The 18,454-nt window shown below is 38.5% G+C and overlaps 1 protein-coding gene across 1 annotated transcript; it reads left to right on the top strand.

Annotated features, from left to right (window-relative positions):
* Nucleotides 1–12,864: 12,864 nt before the first annotated feature.
* On the top strand, nt 12,865–13,800 carry LOC128564437 (olfactory receptor 52P1-like). The gene has a single exon (XM_053559916.1). It carries the CDS (start codon nt 12,865–12,867, stop codon nt 13,798–13,800), a length of 936 nt encoding a protein of 311 aa, XP_053415891.1.
* The last annotated feature ends 4,654 nt before the right edge of the window (nt 13,801–18,454 follow it).

Below are 18,454 nucleotides of genomic sequence, written 5' to 3' on the forward strand. Positions count from 1 at the left end.
CCCTAATTTTCCTTTCACTTCCTCTTGCTCTTTAAGTTCTCGTGCCTGTGGACTAAGGGTTACAGGACCAGAAGGGTGAGAAGGTTGAAGAGCAAAAAAGGGATGAAAGAAAGGAGGACCGAGTGATAAGAAAAAAAAAGAAAAATAGAGAAAGAAGAGTGGGTGGGTAAAAGGAATATTGACAAAAAGAAGAGAGGCACAGAAAGAGGGAGACAGAGCAATATAGGTGTACAGTAGGGTACTTTGACACAACCTTAAAAAAAACCCACCTTCTGGGGGTGCCCATTTGGGTGGTTCCCTTGAGGTCAGCAGCTCTTTGCTAACCTGATCAGACACAGTACCCCACCTCTACCAAGTAGAGAGGAAAGACAAAAATGCTATAAATCAAACCAAAACAAGCAAACAGAAAACTTTATGGGATAAAATTGGGTGAAAAACCAAATAATAGCAGTAGAAACACTAGCAAAAATGAAGTTCTAGTTATTGAAAAAGGCAGCAATGGGAAATTATAATTAAAATAGAAAAATTGAGAAAGAAAAAGGATCTGTATGGAAAAGGTTGAACTTAAAAAACAAAACAACATCAACAACATCAAAATAAAAAAAAACAACCAAACCAAAAAAAAAACAAAAAAAAAACCATAACCAAAAACAAAGCAGTATGTATATGTTATTGAATATTGTCTGGGCAACACGTGGTCTTCTGGGTATGAGATGTTAATCAGAGTTCTGATACGACTGGAGGCTGCTGATTTCTCAAACCCCAGCAGGTAGACACCCTAAATCTCTCTTCAGCCCACTTAAAAGGCACTTTGAACTTGTTCACTTGCTGAGCAGAAGCTTTCCCAGGATAGTGCTTGTCGCTGGAATCACTGCTATCCACTTACCCAGTGTGCCAAAACTGGTCTCACTCTGCCCCTGAGGGTTAGGGCTGCAAGGTGGCTCAGACCCCACCCTTAGGCCACTTGGTCACTGGGTTACCAGCCCCCACCCGATTCTAGCTCTGTGACCCTGAGGGCGGAGCTTGCTGGGACAGATCGCTCACAATGGCTCCCTGTGACCCACAGCCAAACACTATTAGCTCCATCTGGCTCAGCAGATCAGACTGGGGCCCTAGACAATGGCCAAAGTTCTCCACACTCCCGCTCAGGTTCTCCCCAAGGCAGTTTAACTGAGTGCCAAGTCCAAAGACACCAAAACAATTCACAGGTAAGGCCTTTCTGGTTTGCAGTCTCGCTGCTACTGAACTTACAGTTGCGGGCGGGTTTAGACAGATTGAACACACGTGACCACCTGCCGGTTTTCCACTGTTTTAGTCCTCCTCTTAGAGTCCAGAAGTCTCTCGCTGACTCCCTGTATCCTGGCAGGGGTGATGATAGGCAGATCCCACCAGCCAGAGATGCCTGGAGTCCTGTCTCCCCAGACTCACGGTGCCCAGATGCAAGGAAGCTGTTAATTGGTCGCCATCTTGCTCTGCCCCCCGAAAGATATATTCTTAAACATATATTTACATTGCCTAAAAAATTTTTATTTTGCAGATATGTCTTGATGATATTGGACAAAAAAAAATTTAAGATTAAAATGTAGAAATCCAAATAAAGCAATTGATACATTAATTTTCTCCATAGTTTATATTAGTAGGACATAAAATAATAGTATTCAAGATAAATAGATTGGGAAAAAATTGCTGAACCACACATAAGTGAAAAGTATTTATTTATTTACTCATTGATTTATTTTTAAAAGGTACATCCTTTTTATTGTTAAGTCAGAAAGAGGTAAATATGAAAGTTGTGAAGTCTCCACCTTTCTTTATGGCTCAATAGTATTTTGTGGTATTCATAGACCACAGTTTGTTTATTCATTCATGGCTTGATGGGCACTTGGGTTGTTCCCACATCTTTGCCATTGTAAATTGAGTGGCTATAAACATTCGAGTGCAAATGTTCTTATAGTAAAATGATTCTTTTCCTCTCTATAGATACCTAGTAATGGAATTGTAGGATCAAATGCTAGGTCTATTTTTAACTCTTTGACCATTCTCCATACTTCTTTGCCCACCAAGAGTGTATAAGTGTTCCCTTCTCTCCACACGCATGCCAGAATCACCTTTGGGACTTTGTGAGGTGAGCTATTCTTGCTGGAGTTAGGCAATAATTCACGGTTATTTTGATTTGCATTTCTCTGATGATTAAGGAAGATGAGCATTTTTCATGTATGTGTTTCTTGGCCATTTCTCTATCTTGCTGGCAGAAGGTCCTGTTCATGTCTCCATGTCTCTTGCCAGTTATAAATGTTTTTTTTTGTTTGTTTGTTTTTCTCTTTTCTTGTTGCTTAATTTGGGTTCTTGTAGATTATGGTTATTAGGCCTTTATCAAATATGTAACATGTGAATATCTTTTCCCATTCTGAAGGTTGCTTTAGTTGTTGTGCCCCTAGCTGTGAAGAAGCTTTCTTAGCTTGATCAAAACCCCATTCATTTATTTTGACAGAAATATTTAAAAGAGGAATTCAATAATATGTGGTAAAGGTGAAAGGATGTATAACTGTGAGTGAAGTTACTCTGTTTCTTTGTATATATTATGTTGTAGGGCATTACAACCTTGTATGCTGTACGTATTATGCTGTAGGATATTCCAGTATTATGGATTTAACAAAGATTTTCTTAGTTAATGGTGAAAGGTGTGGGTCCACTTTCAGTCTTCTATAGGTTGCCAGCCAGTTCACCCAGCACCATTTGTTAAATAGGGAATCTTTTCCCTACTGAATGTTCTTATTGGCTTGTCAAAGATCAAATAATGGTAAGTAGCTGGATTCACCTCTTGGTTCTCTATTCTGTTCCAGACATCTACTTCTCTGTTTTTGAGTCAGTACCACGCTGTTTTAATCACTATTGATTTATATTATAGTTTGAGGTCTGGTAGTGTGATTCCTTCTGCTTTTGTTTTTTTTTTTTGTAGAGACAGAGTCTCACCTTATTGCCCTCGGTAGAGTGCCATGGCGTCACACAGCTCACAGCAACCTCCAAATCCTTGGGCTTAGGCGATTCTCTTGCCTCAGCCTCCCGAGTAGCTGGGACTACAGGCGCCCGCCACAACGCCCGGCTATTTTTTTGTTGCAGTTTGGCCGGGGCTGGGTTTGAACCCGCCACCCTCGGCATATGGGGCCGGCGCCCTACCCGTTGAGCCACAGGCGCCGCCCTGCTTTTGTTTTTATTTCTGAATAATGTCTTGGCTATTAGAGGTTTTTTTCTGATTACATATAAAACGAAGTATTATTTTTTCAAGATCTTTAAAGTATGACAGTGGAGCTTTAATAGAGATTGCATTAAAATTGTATATTGAAAGATGTTTGGAGAACACTTAGAGATCTAAAAATAGATCTGCATTCAATCCTATATTTCCTCTACTAGGTATATACCCAGAAGACCAAAAATCACATTATAACAAAGATATTTGTACCAGAATGTTTATTGCACCCCAATTCATAACTGCTAAGTCATGGAAAAAGTCCAAGTGCCCATCGATCACAAATGGATTAATAAATTGTGGTATATTAATACCATGGAATATTATGCAGCCTTAAAGAAAGATGGAGACTTTGCCTCTTTCATGTTTACATGGATGGAGCTGGAACATATTTTTCTTAGTAAAGTACCTCAAGAATGGAAGAAAAAGTATCCAATGTACTCAGCCCTACTATGAAAGTAATTTATGGCTTTCACAGGAAAGCTATAACTCAGTTATAACCTAAGAATAGGGGGATGGGGGAAAGGGATGGGAGGGAGGGGGGAGGATGGGCAGAGGGAGGCTGATTGGTGGGATTACCCCTGTGGTGCATCTTACAAGGGTACATGTGAAACTTAGTAAATGTAGAATATAAATGTCTTAATACAATAATTAAGAAAATACCAGGAAGGCTATGTTAACCAGTGTGATGAAAATGTGTCAAATGGTCTATAAAACCAGTGTATGGTGCCCCATGATTGCATTAATGTACACAGCTATGATTTAATAATAATAATTATTATAATAAAAGATTTTCTGCTTGAGCAAACTTTAGAACAAATAGAGCAAAGTCACATAACACCATCATTATATTGTTACATGAAAACTGGGAATGGTTATAATTACAATTCTCTGAACTGCTTTTTAGGTCATGTTGTACCTTGAATAAGAAGCCCAGGGGGATCCCCTAATGAACTACGTCTTCCATCCTTCCTCCATCATTGACCTCTGGAGAGTCATGACTGTCCCTAGGATATTTAGAAGAAGAAATCATAGGCTTTAAAATGTCCCTTATATAGTGGAAGAGCCGTGGCCTACTAGATAGTAAGAAAGCTTATATATTGCATAGCAGGAAAGAAACAGAGGAGGAAAGCCTGGGGGACAGGGAACTCATTCTCAGACTTTTAGTTTCCAGCTGGTAAAAAGAGGAGAGAGAGCAACCCAGACAGAGAGACAGACATAGTGTTTTATGAGGCACATGATGGACAAGCATTTCTAGGTAAGTTCTGTTTTAAATAATGAAAACAATTATCCTTGCCCCTCTTCTTTCAGATTGTTTTCCCTAAGTTCTTTTTAAGGGGAGTCCCAACCGATTGTATTTGATTGGTATTGATGTATTTTGTAGACACTCAAGCAACCTCTACCACAGAAACCTGAAAACTTTTTTCTCCTTTCTGAAAGTTGAACAACTTTTCAGAGAACTTAAGGAATTGAAGGAGTAAAAAAAACAAAAATTCATGGCTTTAAAATAATGCAAAGACATTATGAGATATGACAAGTGGAGGTAGTGGCTCCTAATGTATAAACACTAGTTAATGAGAGGAATCACTTAAAAGAAAGAAACTTAGCAGAAGTACCAGGCACAGATATGGGAAAATCCATGATATGAGCGAGAGAGGATATGTGAAAATAAGACTGAGCTTAATACAAGTTTTTCGAAAAACAAAAATAAAGGGGGGGAGGGAGAAGGAAAGAAGGGAAGAAGGAACCATTCCAGGCAAAATGTGCTGTTAGGCAGGGATTCACATCTGACCCTGTCTCCAGGCCTCTGTGACTTGACAGCAAGGTCACACTGAAATTCTCACTATTTCCTCAATATATTTAAATTTTCTGATATTCTGTCATTTCATTTGTTGTTTTCTGTAGCCACAATGCTCTACCCTCATCTCCATTTGACTAATTCTCATCCCATTGTTTCTGGTTATGGCAAATTGTACTTCCTCAATATTTTCCTTGTCCCCTGAACAAGGAAGAGTCTCTTCATGCTCCCTTCAAATTATTTTAGTTCTCAGTCACAATGTGGCTGTCTGTTCATTTGCAAATGTATCTACGGGACAAAGCATAATGAAGACTGAGTAAGAGGACAAGAAAAAGAAGAAAACAGTTTTGTGCCCCTTGCACGCACACTTCCTGACTCAGCTCTTGGACTGCTCATTGTCAGTATGGCTGCAGTGGGAAATATTCCCATGAGCTGTGAAATAGGTTTCTAGGCTCTGATTCCATACATTCTGATTGAATCACTGGAGCCTATGCATCAGGAGTTTTTATATTTCTCAAATGTTTCTAATATGTAACCAGTATTATACTATAAGCTTAAGAAGCAATGATATTTCACAGACCCATATAATAACAGAAAGAAGTCTCCTGAAGGTTTGTGAGGAACTGGAAAAGCATGGACAAGCACCCTGAGGCAGGGACAAACTTAACACGCTCAAAAAGCAAAAGGGCCAAGAGTAAACTCAGCAAGGCAGGAGAGTGGTAGAAGGTGAAGTTTAAAGTAATACCTTGCCTGTCATGAGTGACATGAGTTTTCATGAGCAGAGAACACCCCGGTGCCTTGAATATCCTGGGACATTTTATTTTTCATATAATAAGGGACATTGAGGGTTGTGATAGCATGCTATTTATATTTTTAAATATTTTCCACATACTATGGCTGCAGTACATGCAATAGGCAGGAGGCAAGAGAAAAGCAGAAAGGTTAAGAAGTTAGAGCAAATATCAGATCACATGGGTTGGACTGGTGATGATACAAATGAGTAGTGGGAAGTCTAACTAGGGAAAGGAACATGGATGAGGCAAGAGAAAGGTCATCATGACAGGAAAAAATTTTGAAGGAGGAAAAGGAGCTGTGATTCAGTTCAGAAGCAGACAAGTAAGCTTTAAATCAGACTGCAGTAGGGGAGCCACTGTAATAGGAAAACAGTACCAATGGAAGGAGTGCTAATTCTGTTGCTGGAGAAATGAGAGGATTCTGCTTTGGTTTTTTCTTATTTTCTCATCAAAAAGAAAGAAGGATTTTGAGGTAGAAAGTGGAAGTGTTGGGAGATTGAGGATAGTAAAATTTCTCAGGGACTGGAGGTATGAATAGAGATATGTTGATGGTCTGGTGTGCTGACAACTCATGTGAGGACTGTGGTTAAACTAGAATCAATGCACACTGACGTGTGTTTCCTGTGAGTCACGGCCAGCTGCTCAGGGATACATGCAAAGTAGGTAGTTGAATTGAACAAGGATTTCACTTTTACTATGTTAGTTAATCAAGGGAGAGAAGAACAAGGAATATAAACACAAAGAAGCGATTTTAGCAATGGAATATGTTTTTTAACCTAGTGAAGAGGTAAGATAGCAACAGAGAGAAAAAGGTAGTAGCGTTCATGAATTAGAAATCCTTGTGATGTCAGACAATTGTTGAAGTAAAAGGTTCTGGAAAGAGTGACCTAGAGAAACATGAGCTTAATGTGAGACCCTTCAAAACAAGATGTTAAAGGAGGTGCAGTTATGCTAGTGTATTATTTATGATACTGTGAGTGACTGAAATGAGGTGAAGAAAAACCACTGGGAGTGAGGAGGTCAAGAAATCAAACACCAAGTTCCGTTTTTTTATGGATGACAGAAATTAACTAAAGGCCACAATTATGACAGAAGTAATGACAGAAGGAAAAGGATCAAAAACCTACTTTGATACGCAAGACAGATACCAAAGCCTAACTTGATAAGGAAAGGCGACTGGAGGATAATAGACAACTGCAAAGAAAGTGGGAAGGGGCGTGATCTGACAGTGTAGGTGTCAAAGGGACCTGGGTTTTTTAAAGTGGAAAAAGAAGCAAAGATCTGGGAAGCTTAGTGGGGAGCAAGAAAATATAAAACATACCCCACTTCAGGATCAGCCAGTGAGGCTTAATAAAGAAATTTCCAATTCATGTGACTACAGAAGTGATATGCTCATAGCATAACCTGTTTTCTGTTAGAGGAAGAAGGTAAAGTGAATTTTTTTAAAAAAAGTAATTTTTGACAATAACCTGTGATTTCTTTTGTTTTATTATTGTTTCAGGTTTGTTGAGGGTACAGAGAATTAGGTTACACTCATTGCATTTATTAGGTAAAGTTCCTCTTATTTGTGTCCAGCCCCCAAGAGGTTGCCATACACCATAAGCCCCAACCCCCTTTCTCCTCCCCTCTGGCTGCTTCCTCCTTTTCCTGCCCCCCACCTTGACTTGATCTGAATTTTCCTCTTATGTGGGTGTATATTAGATCATCAACTTGCTTCAGGTTAGAATTAAGTATATTGTATTCTTGCTTCTCCATTCTGGTGATTCTTTACTAAGAATAATGTGTTCCAACTCTATCCAGGTTAATATACAGGATGTAAAGTTTGTTTTTTAATGGCTGAGTAGTATTCCACAGTATACATACATGATAGTTTGTTAATCCATTCCTGCATTGTTGGGCATGTAGATTTTTTCCACATTTTGATGATTATAAATTGAGCTGCGATAAACAGTCTAGTGCAAATGTCCTTATGATAAAGTGATTTTTTTTTTCTTCTAGGTAGATGCCCAGTAATGGGATTGCAGGATCAAATGGGAGCTCTAATTTGAGTTCCTTGAGGATTCTCCACACTTCTTTCCAAAAAGGTTGCATTAGTTTGCAGTCCCACCACCAGTATAAAAGTGTTCTTTTCTCTCCATATCCACACCAGCATCTGCAACCTTGAGACTTTGTGATGTGAGCTATTCTCACTAGGGTTAGCTGATATCTCAGGGTGGTTCTGACTTGCATTTCTCTGATGAGCAGGGATAATGAACGTTTTTTAAAATGTTTGTTAGCCATTCATCTGACTTCATCAGAGAAGGCTTTGTTCATATCTCTTGCCCAGAATTAGATGGGATTGTTTGCTCATTTTCTGTTGATAAACTTGAGTTCCCTATAGATTCTAGTTATCAACCCTCTGTTAGATTCATACTCTACAAATATCTTTTCCCTATCTGCAGGTAGTCTTTTTGCTTTGCTTTTTGTGCCCTTAGCTGTGCAGAAGCTTTTCAACTTCATTAAGTCCCATTTGTTGATTTTTTTATTGTTACAATGGCCTCTGAAGTCTTCGTCAGAAAAATCTTTCCCCATCCAACATCATCAAGAGTTTTTCCCCACACTTTCTTCTAAGATTTTTATCATTTTGTGTCTTAGATTTAAATCTTTTCTCCATCTTGTGTCAATTTTTGCCAGTGGTAAAAGATGTGGGTCCAGTTTCAGTCTTTCACATGTGGTTATCCAGTTCCCTCAGCACCATTGGCTGAATAGGTATTCTTTTTCCCACTGTATGTTTTTCAAAGATCAGATGGCAAGTAGAGGCTGGTTTCATCTCTTGGTTTTCTATTCAGCTCCATTTGTCTATGTCTGTATTTGTGCCAGTATCATGCTATTTTGATTACTGTAGACTTATATTATAGCCTGAAGTCTGGTAGGGTGATGCCTCAGGCTTTGTTTTAAGGAATAGCCTTGGCTATATGCATTCTTTCCTGGTTTTATACAAAATGAAGTACTAATGTTTTCCAGTTCTTCAAAATATGATGTTGCTATTTTAATGAGGATTGCATTAAATAAGCATTTGGGAAGTATAGACATTTTGAGTATGTTGATTCTTCCCTGTCAAGAGCATGGTATGTTCTTCCATTTGTTAATGTCTGCACTATTTCTTTTCTTAGGATTTCATAATTCTCTTTGTAAAGATCCTTCACCTCTTTTTCAGGTATATTCCTAAGTATTTCATTTTCTTTGAAGCTACTATGTGGAGAATTGTGTCCTTGATTCACTTCTCAACTTGGATGTTATTGGAGCATACAAAGGCTACTGATTTAATGATTTCTAAGGAGTACAGTACAAAGATTTTAGCAGTGATGGGTAGGTAGGAAATTGAATAATCCATATAATTAGGAGATTCCAAAACTATTCAATGAAAAAGAAATACAAAGCATGACTACGAAGACTGAGATTCCTTCAAGTGGCAACACTAAATAAGGATGTAAGACCTGGTGAGATTTATTCTGAAGGCATCTGAGAAAGGGATGTGTCTTCAGATCTAACCAATTTTTTTCCTTTTAGATCTGAATACTATTTTTCTGAGCTATGGCTCACAGATAGATGGTGGTGGCAAAGAGACCAGAGGGTGTTGTGTGTTGATGACGGAGGATGGGTAGTTTGGGGATTGAGTATTGGTTTTCCAAAAGCATAAAAATACCTGCAGTCCTCTAACTCCTTTCATGAACTGTATTTGGCTTGAGGGAACTATCATTCTTATTAGGAACACACCTCCTCTAAATGCTACAGAGGCTGGTGTCAAGGTGATGGAATAAAGGCAATCTTCCCAGGAGATATTATATTTTCTACTTATTTTTTAGCCAACAATTCAACTTCTGATGTATTTTTCAAAAGCTGAAATGCTGTATCCTCTGTGGCAAATGGAAAATGTTAGCTGAGAGCACCAATAAATGAATGGTGAGGCAACAGCTATTGGCCTTTCTGAAAGTAATGCCTTTTGAAATAAATTGTACACAAAAAGCAACTATTGACAATTGAGGGCCTGGCTCAGAATTAAACTCTACAAATTAATGAGGGATCTATTAGAACTGTGTAACATTTTGTTTATATTGCAATAATTAGTGCACTGAGAGGGGACAAGAGTCATGAGGATAAAAGGAAAGAGATCTTGATGCCAGAAAAAAAGATCAGTTTAGTGAGAAAAAGAGTTAGAAAATTGGAAGGATATAAATGTGGCAAGGATGGTGATAGATACTGAAATTTCAATCAGTGTAACTACATAAATATTTACTATACCAGGAAATCAGGCAGGAGTGAAGATTGAGCAGAAGAATATGACCTACGGTCCCTAAATGGTACCCCCCACATTGCTCTCTATCCATAATGTCATTCCCATTCTGTCTTATGTCTTGTTAGCTTCAGAATTAATTAAAAAAGCCTAGTTAATGTACCATCAATTATTTTCTTCTTTGACTGTTTAGACTAAACCTAGTCAAGATGTTCTATCAAAGTAGACTGGTTTTTTTGTTTGTTTGTTTTTAACAGAGACTCACTGTGTCACCCTAGGTAGAGTGCTATAGCATCACAGCTCACAGCAACCTGCAACTCTTGGGCTTAAGCGATTCTCTTGCCTCAGACTCCCAAGTTGCTGGGACTTTAGGCACCCAACACAACGCCTGGCTATTTTTCTGTTGCAGTTATCATTGTTGCTTAGCTTCCCCAGACTGTGTGCGAACCCATCAGCCTCAGTGTGTGTGGCTGGCACTGTAACCACTGTGCTATGGGCACCGAATGCAAAGGAGACCAGTTTAAGGATGTGGAAGAATCTGGTAGCTTAAACTCTGTGTAATTTATTGTAGCAATTTTAAACTACGCATTGATTTTTATGAGTCCCATATTTTAACTGATTTAAGCAATGCTAAGAAAGTAACCTATAAGGAGTGCTATACACCAAGCAGTGAAGATCAGCTATCTCTAAGGAAAGCAAAGAGGATCGTTGACTGGGGTCTGCATAAAAACAAGCATGATAATTAACAATGATTCTAGAGTGTATCTGGAATGAGGTGAGAATAATTTTTTAAAGATCGAAGAATATGCAAAATATACTTAGTACAGGCAAATCATATTTACATTTCTACAACATGAAAAAAAATCCCAAGGATCTTGGTATGTTGTACAGTTGGTTTAAATGCAAAATTTCATAGTACTACAGATAATCTGAAATGAATATTTTGGAGTCATTAAGTTCTATAGGAATAACTCAAATATTCAAAATTTTCCCTGATTTTATTATGGAAATTATATCCTGTGAAAGTGTTAATGAATTTAATCATAGACGAAATCATGTCACACAATCATGAAAATGTCATGTGTGTTCTACAGTGGGCTTCTAATATAAGTAAGGAGATCTTAGCCATACAACTGGATAAATATCTCTGTCTCATCTTAAGCTTGTTTTCTTGTGTTGCACAGGATCTACAGATTTCAGCAAACTCCATCTAGCATGTCACTAGCTTCTATCGGAACTAACACTTGTTCTCAGTGTCTGCTCAGGCAAATACAGAGTGCAAAGTGCCTTTCAACTCTATCCTGTATTACTATTTTCCAAGGATGATTGTTTCCTTTCAAGATGTTCTTCAGAACGCTAATGACAGTGTTATTTTATTTATTTGGGTACAGATTTTTCTCTGTGCATTTTTGGTCCTTTCTGCCATACCAGGCACTCTATTATAGATTAGTTTTCTATTAGAAGTCCATGTTCAAAACTGTTTCCTCATTATGCAGATATATGTACACCAGCTTTCTGTAAGAAACATCTATCATCTCCACGCCTACAAAATCTCAGAGGATTTCTAAGTACCATCTCATATCACAATGTTTGTTAAATTTGTTCTCTAACACATGAAACTATGAACAAAACATCTATGACCTAAAAAAATATATAGATGGAATGAACAGTGTATGACAAAGGGAAGACAGCAGGTGCCACAGAGGTGGAAAGAGGTCTTGATTTAATTACTGCCTAGACTGTCTGTAGATCCTGGAAGGAGAGACAAATTAAATTCTGTTCAATTCATGATAAGAACTGAAAATCAATGAGTACTCTTCCATAGCTTAGTGGACTAATTTGAGGTAAATACCTTATAATTAAAGGTAATAAAATTTACAGCTGAAGGCCAGCTGTAGTGTGTGAGAGAGCAATGTATGAACCAAGTCAAAAGCCTCCAAGGACTGTTTAGCAAGTGCAAATGTGCGTACCCTGGGAGAAAGTGGAAAGCAGTCAACTTATACACTGTATAATGTGACTATAGAATTATATAAGCTACATATATATTATTTCAGTGCAAATAATCCTTATTTGGACATTATACCTTTTCTATTTTGTCCAAAAATAAAAATCCAAAAAGCCCCAGGAGGAGAAAAGGAATCACTACCCAAGACTGGACCTTTCCCAGAGCATAAAGAATAAAATTAAAGGAATTCAAAGATTTCCTCTAACAGGTCTGCACACTTGGAATGAGGGGTAAGAAAGTATATTTTCTCTCCTTATATATATTTTGGAAGCTCCTCAATGAGAAGGATATGGCTCTGCTGTCACGCTCTTCCATTCTTTCTGAGATAAAGACAGTTTCTCCTGCTTCAGTTACTCACACTTCACAAAAATTTATTGAAGTACAGAATTGTTGAACTGGGAAGGGTGAGAGTACAGGTTCGCTACAACTTCCCTTATATAGAAAAGAAGAAAAAGATTCACAAAGCAATAATTGTGGAAACAAAGTAGTTACTTAGAGGTAGACTTTAAACCAGATTGTGGATTTGATAATCCTACGGAGTCATTCTGCCATCTTTCTCTAGGCCAGTGATTCTCAATCTTCCTAATGCCATGAACCTTTAATACAGTCCAAAGGGGTCACGACCTACAGGTTAAGAACTACTGCTCTAGGCCCTGACTCAGCAAGTCATTATAACTCAAACATGTTAAAAGAACCCACTACCCATGTCTTATTGGCAGGTGCCTAAGCAATCACCACGTTTCTACCATGCTAATCTTCAACCATTCCAGCTCCATGACCTTCACGCTGATGGGCATACCTGGCTTAGAGTCACAGCACTTATGGCTATCCATTACTTTCTCTTCCATGTTTTTGGCTATCCTCATTGGCAATGGTGCCATCCTCTTCCTGGTGGCCATAGAGCCCACACTTCGCACTCCCATGTACCTCCTCCTGGCTCTGCTATTGGTGGCTGACCTCATATCCACCCTGGCTTTGGTGCCCAAGCTCCTCTTCCTCTTCTGGTTCAATGATCGGGACATAACTGTCAATGCCTGTTTCACCCAGATGTTTTTCATCCATGGAGCATCCGTGGTGCGATCAGCCCTACTTGTTGCAATGGCCTTTGACCGCTTTGTGGCCGTGTGTTTGCCATTACGCTACAACACAATTTTGAGCTATTCCCTAGTTGGACGCCTGGGACTGCTGGCTCTAGCTAAGGGTGTGATTCTAGTCTTCCCTGTGCCTTTTCTCGTTCAAAGATTGACCTTCTGCCATACAGTTATTCCTCATACCTACTGTGATCACATGGCTGTGGTGAAAATGGCCTGTAACCACACCAAACCTAATCGTATATATGGGCTCTTTGTGATCCTGCTTGTGGTGGGACTTGATCTGCTGCTCATTGGCTTCTCTTATGCCCTCATCCTGCAGGCTGTAGTGCGTCTCAACTCTCGAGATGCCATCTTCAAGGCCCTCAACACCTGCTCAGCCCATCTCTTTGTCATCCTTATCTCTTATGGCCCTGGACTCTTTTCTGGTATCATTCATCGCTTCAGTGGCAATATCCCACCTCATGCCCATATTCTCCTTGCCAATCTCTACCTTCTCATACCCTCACTGTTTAACCCCATCATCTATGGTATAAAGATGAAGGAAATACGGGAAAAGGTGAGCAAATGCCTGCGCAGAGGAACTTCATAAGCTGTGAATCTCAGGAATAAACTTATTAGCAAATGAGTAATAAGGACAACTGATGCCTTTGCCCAAGCATCTAAGTCCCAGATGCATATCCAAATGACCTATGGGAAGAACAGACCATGGAGTGTTTTTCTTTTGGCTTATATGAAGGACCAATGTCTTTGTACACAATTCATTGAGTATGAACATTAAAAGGGAAAGCCTAAGATATCTCTTTCTATGTCTATTTAACAGAGGCAGCATAATGGCACATACCTTCAGATGTCACTCACGTCTATGTTCATGTTCATCAACTACCCCAACAAAATTGCTCTGTAAAGGCTCCAAGGTCATATTTACTTGTCTCAATGGACACCCTATATTTTCCTCAGTCTTCTTTCTATTTTCTATTTCTCAACAATCCTACGTGTTTCTTTCTTTCTAAACTATCGGCTTACTGAAACGAATGTGGAATATCTGTTATCTTTGTGTGCCACCTTAACATTTATTAACTCTTCAGGCAATTGGCCTTGTCATCAACAATTTTCTTAATACAATGGCAATGGGACATGTTTCCAATACTAATAGAGTGATTATGATGATCTGAGTGCATATGACAGAAATGATGGAATCTGAGAACGAGATGTGTAGACAGGATTCGGGGACTGCTGAAATACACAGTACAAAAGGTTTTATTGCAAAGAGAAACTATATTAGATATCTAATTCAAAAGACCTCTATGATAAGGAACTTTATCATAAAAAAGCATATGTGAGTAGGTAGCTATTTGTTCCTGAAGTGATATTCTAAGGTGAATCAGTTTATATACAAAATTTACTGATATTGGTGTGATGAAGCATTGCTTTGCTGATATGATTTAAATCAGTGTAAGTAGTGAAATGTGTTTAATTATGTATATTATTTGTAAACATATAATTATCAATAAATTGATTACACAATGTAATAAAACATACAAAATTAGCTAGTTAGATGAAAGTTAAAGAAAATAAAGAAAAGTTAAAAAATAAAAAAGGTGGGCAACAATATACAATGGAGAAAAGAAGCCCTATTTAACAAATGGTGCTGGGAATATGAGGTAGCCATATGCAGAGTAATACAGCAGGATCCATCTCTCTCACCACTAACAAAAAATTAATTCAAGGGCTCTCCCCGCGGCCTCGCCCCGGCGGCCATCTTGTTCAGCCCGCTAGGTGAGGCAGGCGAAGCTGGGAGTTGGGGGAGAAAAGAGGCTCCGTCCACAGGCACAAGAACTTAAAGAGCAAGAGGAAGTGAAAGGAAAATTAGGGCAAGGAAACAGATAAAAGAAATCACTCATGAGGAAGAATCAGCAGAAAACTCCAGGCAACATGAAGAACCAGTCCAGAACAACCCCGCCAAGGGACCATGAGGTAGCTACTGCAGAGGATTCCACCTATACAGAAATGTTAGGAATGACAGAAAGGGAATTTAGAATACACATGTTGAAAACAATGAAAGAAATGATGGAAACAATGAAGGAAACTGCTAATAAAGTGGAAAATAACCAAAAGGAAATCCAAAAACAGAATCAAATCAGAGATGAACGATATGAAGAATATAAAAAGGATATAGCAGAGCTGAAGGAAATGAAACAGTCAATCAGGGAACTTAAAGATGCAATGGAAAGTATCAGCAACAGGTTAGACCATGCAGAAGAAAGAATTTCAGAGGTAGAAGACAAAGTTTTTGAGATAACTCAGATAGTAAAAGAGGCAGAAAAGAAGAGAGAGAAAGCAGAACGTTCACTGTCAGAATTATGGGACTTTATGAAACGTTCCAACATACGAGTTATAGGAATTCCAGAAGGGGAAGAAGAATGCCCCAGAGGAATGGAAGCCATACTAGAGAATATTATAAAAGAAAATTTCCCAAACATCACCAAAGATTCTGACACACTGCTTTCAGAGGGCTATCGGACCCCAGGTCGCCTCAACTCTAACCGAGCTTCTCCAAGACACATTGTAATGAACCTGTCCAAAGTCAAGACAAAAGAAAAGATTCTGCAAGCTGCCAGGAGTAAGCGCCAGTTGACCTACAGGGGCAAATCCATCAGAGTGACCTCAGACTTCTCTAATGAAACTTTCCAAGCAAGAAGACAATGGTCATCTACCTTTAATCTACTTAAACAGAACAATTTTCAGCCCAGAATTCTGTACCCTGCTAAGCTAAGCTTCAAAATTGATGGAGAAATCAAATCATTTACGGATATACAAACATTGAGGAAATTCACCACAACAAGACCAGCTCTACAGGGAATACTTCAACCTGTTCTGCACACTGACCACCACAATGGATCAGCAGCAAAGTAAGAACTCAGAAATCAAAGGACAGAACCTAACCTCCACACTGATGCAAAAGATAAAACTAAGCGATGGACTCTCACCAAATAAGACGAATAGAATACTACCACACTTATCAATTATCTCCATAAATGTTAATGGCTTGAATTCCCCACTGAAGAGACATAGATTGGCTGACTGGATTAAAAAACACAAGCCATCCATTTGCTGTCTGCAAGAAACACACCTGGCTTCAAAAGACAAATTAAAGCTCCGAGTCAAGGGTTGGAAGACAATATTTCAGGCAAATGGAATTCAGAAGAAAAGAGGAGTTGCAATCTTATTTTCAGATACATGTGGATTTAAAGCAACTAAAGTCAAAAAAGACAAAGATGGTCACTTTATATTGGTCAAGGGAAAACTACAACAAGAAGACATTTCAATTCTAAATATCTATGCACCAAATTTAAATGCTCCCAGATTCTTGAAACAGACCTTACTCAGTCTGAGCAATATGATATCTGATAATACCATCATAACAGGGGACTTTAACACACCTCTTACAGAGCTGGACAGATCCTCTAATCAGAAATTAAACAAAGATATAAGAGATTTAAATGAGACCCTAGAACAATTATGCTTGATAGACGCATATAGAACACTCCACCCCAAAGATAAAGAATATACATTCTTCTCATCACCCCATGGAACATTCTCCAAAATTGATCATATCCTGGGACACAAAACAAATATCAACAGAATCAAAAGAATTGAAATTTTACCTTGTATCTTTTCAGACCATAAGGCACTAAAGGTGGAACTCAACTCTAACAAAAATGCTCGACCCCATCCAAAGGCATGGAAATTAAACAATCTTCTGTTGAATAACAGATGGGTGAAGGAAGAAATCAAACAGGAAATCACTAACTTCCTTAAGCATAACAACAATGAAGACACAAGCTACCAAAACCTGTGGGATACTGCAAAAGCAGTTTTGAGAGGAAAATTCATCGCTTTAGATGCCTACATTCGAAAAACAGACAGAGAGCACATCAACAATCTCACAAGAGACCTTATGGAATTGGAAAAAGAAGAACAATCTAAGCCTAAACTCAGTAGAAGAAAAGAAATCTCCAAAATCAAATCAGAGATCAATGAAATTGAAAACAAAAGAATCATTCAGAAAATTAATGAAACAAGGAGTTGGTTTTTTGAAAAAATAAATAAAATAGATAAACCATTGGCCAGACTAACTAGAAATAGAAAAGTAAAATCTCTAGTAACCTCAATCAGAAATGATAAAGGGGAAATAACAACTGATCCCACAGAGATACAAGAGATCATCTCTGAATACTACCAGAAACTGTATGCCCAGAAATTTGACAATGTGAAGGAAATGGATCAATATTTGGAATCACACCCTCTCCCTAGACTTGGCCAGGAAGAAATAGACCTCCTGAACAGACCAATTTCAAGCACTGAGATCAAAGAAACAATAAAAAAGCTTCCAACTAAAAAATGCCCTGGTCCAGATGGCTTCACTCCAGAATTCTATCAAACCTTCAAGGAAGAGCTTATTCCTGTACTGCAGAAATTATTCCAAAAAATTGAGGAAGAAGGAATCTTCCCCAACACATTCTATGAAGCAAACATCACCCTGATACCAAAACCAGGAAAAGACCCAAACAAAAAGGAGAATTTCAGACCAATCTCACTCATGAATATAGATGGAAAAATTCTCAACAAAATCCTAGCCAATAGATTACAGCTTATCATCAAAAAAGTCATTCATCATGATCAAGCAGGCTTCATCCCAGGGATGCAAGGCTGGTTCAACATACGCAAGTCCATAAACGTTATCCACCATATTAACAGAGGCAAAAATAAAGATCACATGATCCTCTCAATAGATGCAGAAAAAGCATTTGATAAAATCCAGCATCCTTTTCTAATTAGAACACTGAAGAGTATAGGCATAGGTGGCACATTTCTAAAACTGATTGAAGCTATCTATGACAAACCCACAGCCAATATTTTACTGAATGGAGTAAAACTGAAAGCTTTTCCTCTTAGAACTGGAACCAGACAAGGTTGTCCTCTGTCACCTTTACTATTCAACATAGTGCTGGAAGTTCTAGCCAATACAATTAGGCAAGACAAGGAAATAAAGGGAATCCAAATGGGAGCAGAGGAGGTCAAACTCTCCCTCTTTGCTGACGACATGATCTTATACTTAGAGAACCACAAAGACTCAACCACAAGACTCCTAGAAGTCATCAAAAAATACAGTAATGTTTCAGGATATAAAATCAATGTCCACAAGTCAGTAGCCTTTGTATACACCAATAACAGTCAAGAGG

The sequence above is a fragment of the Nycticebus coucang genome, chromosome 14, assembly GCF_027406575.1.
Source record: "Nycticebus coucang isolate mNycCou1 chromosome 14, mNycCou1.pri, whole genome shotgun sequence".
NCBI classification, from domain to species: domain Eukaryota; kingdom Metazoa; phylum Chordata; class Mammalia; order Primates; family Lorisidae; genus Nycticebus; species Nycticebus coucang.

Bases quoted from the DNA above. Each gene is read 5' to 3' on its own strand.
- LOC128564437 (XM_053559916.1), top strand. From the start codon at position 12,865: ATGCTAATCTTCAACCATTCCAGCTCCATGACCTTCACGCTGATGGGC.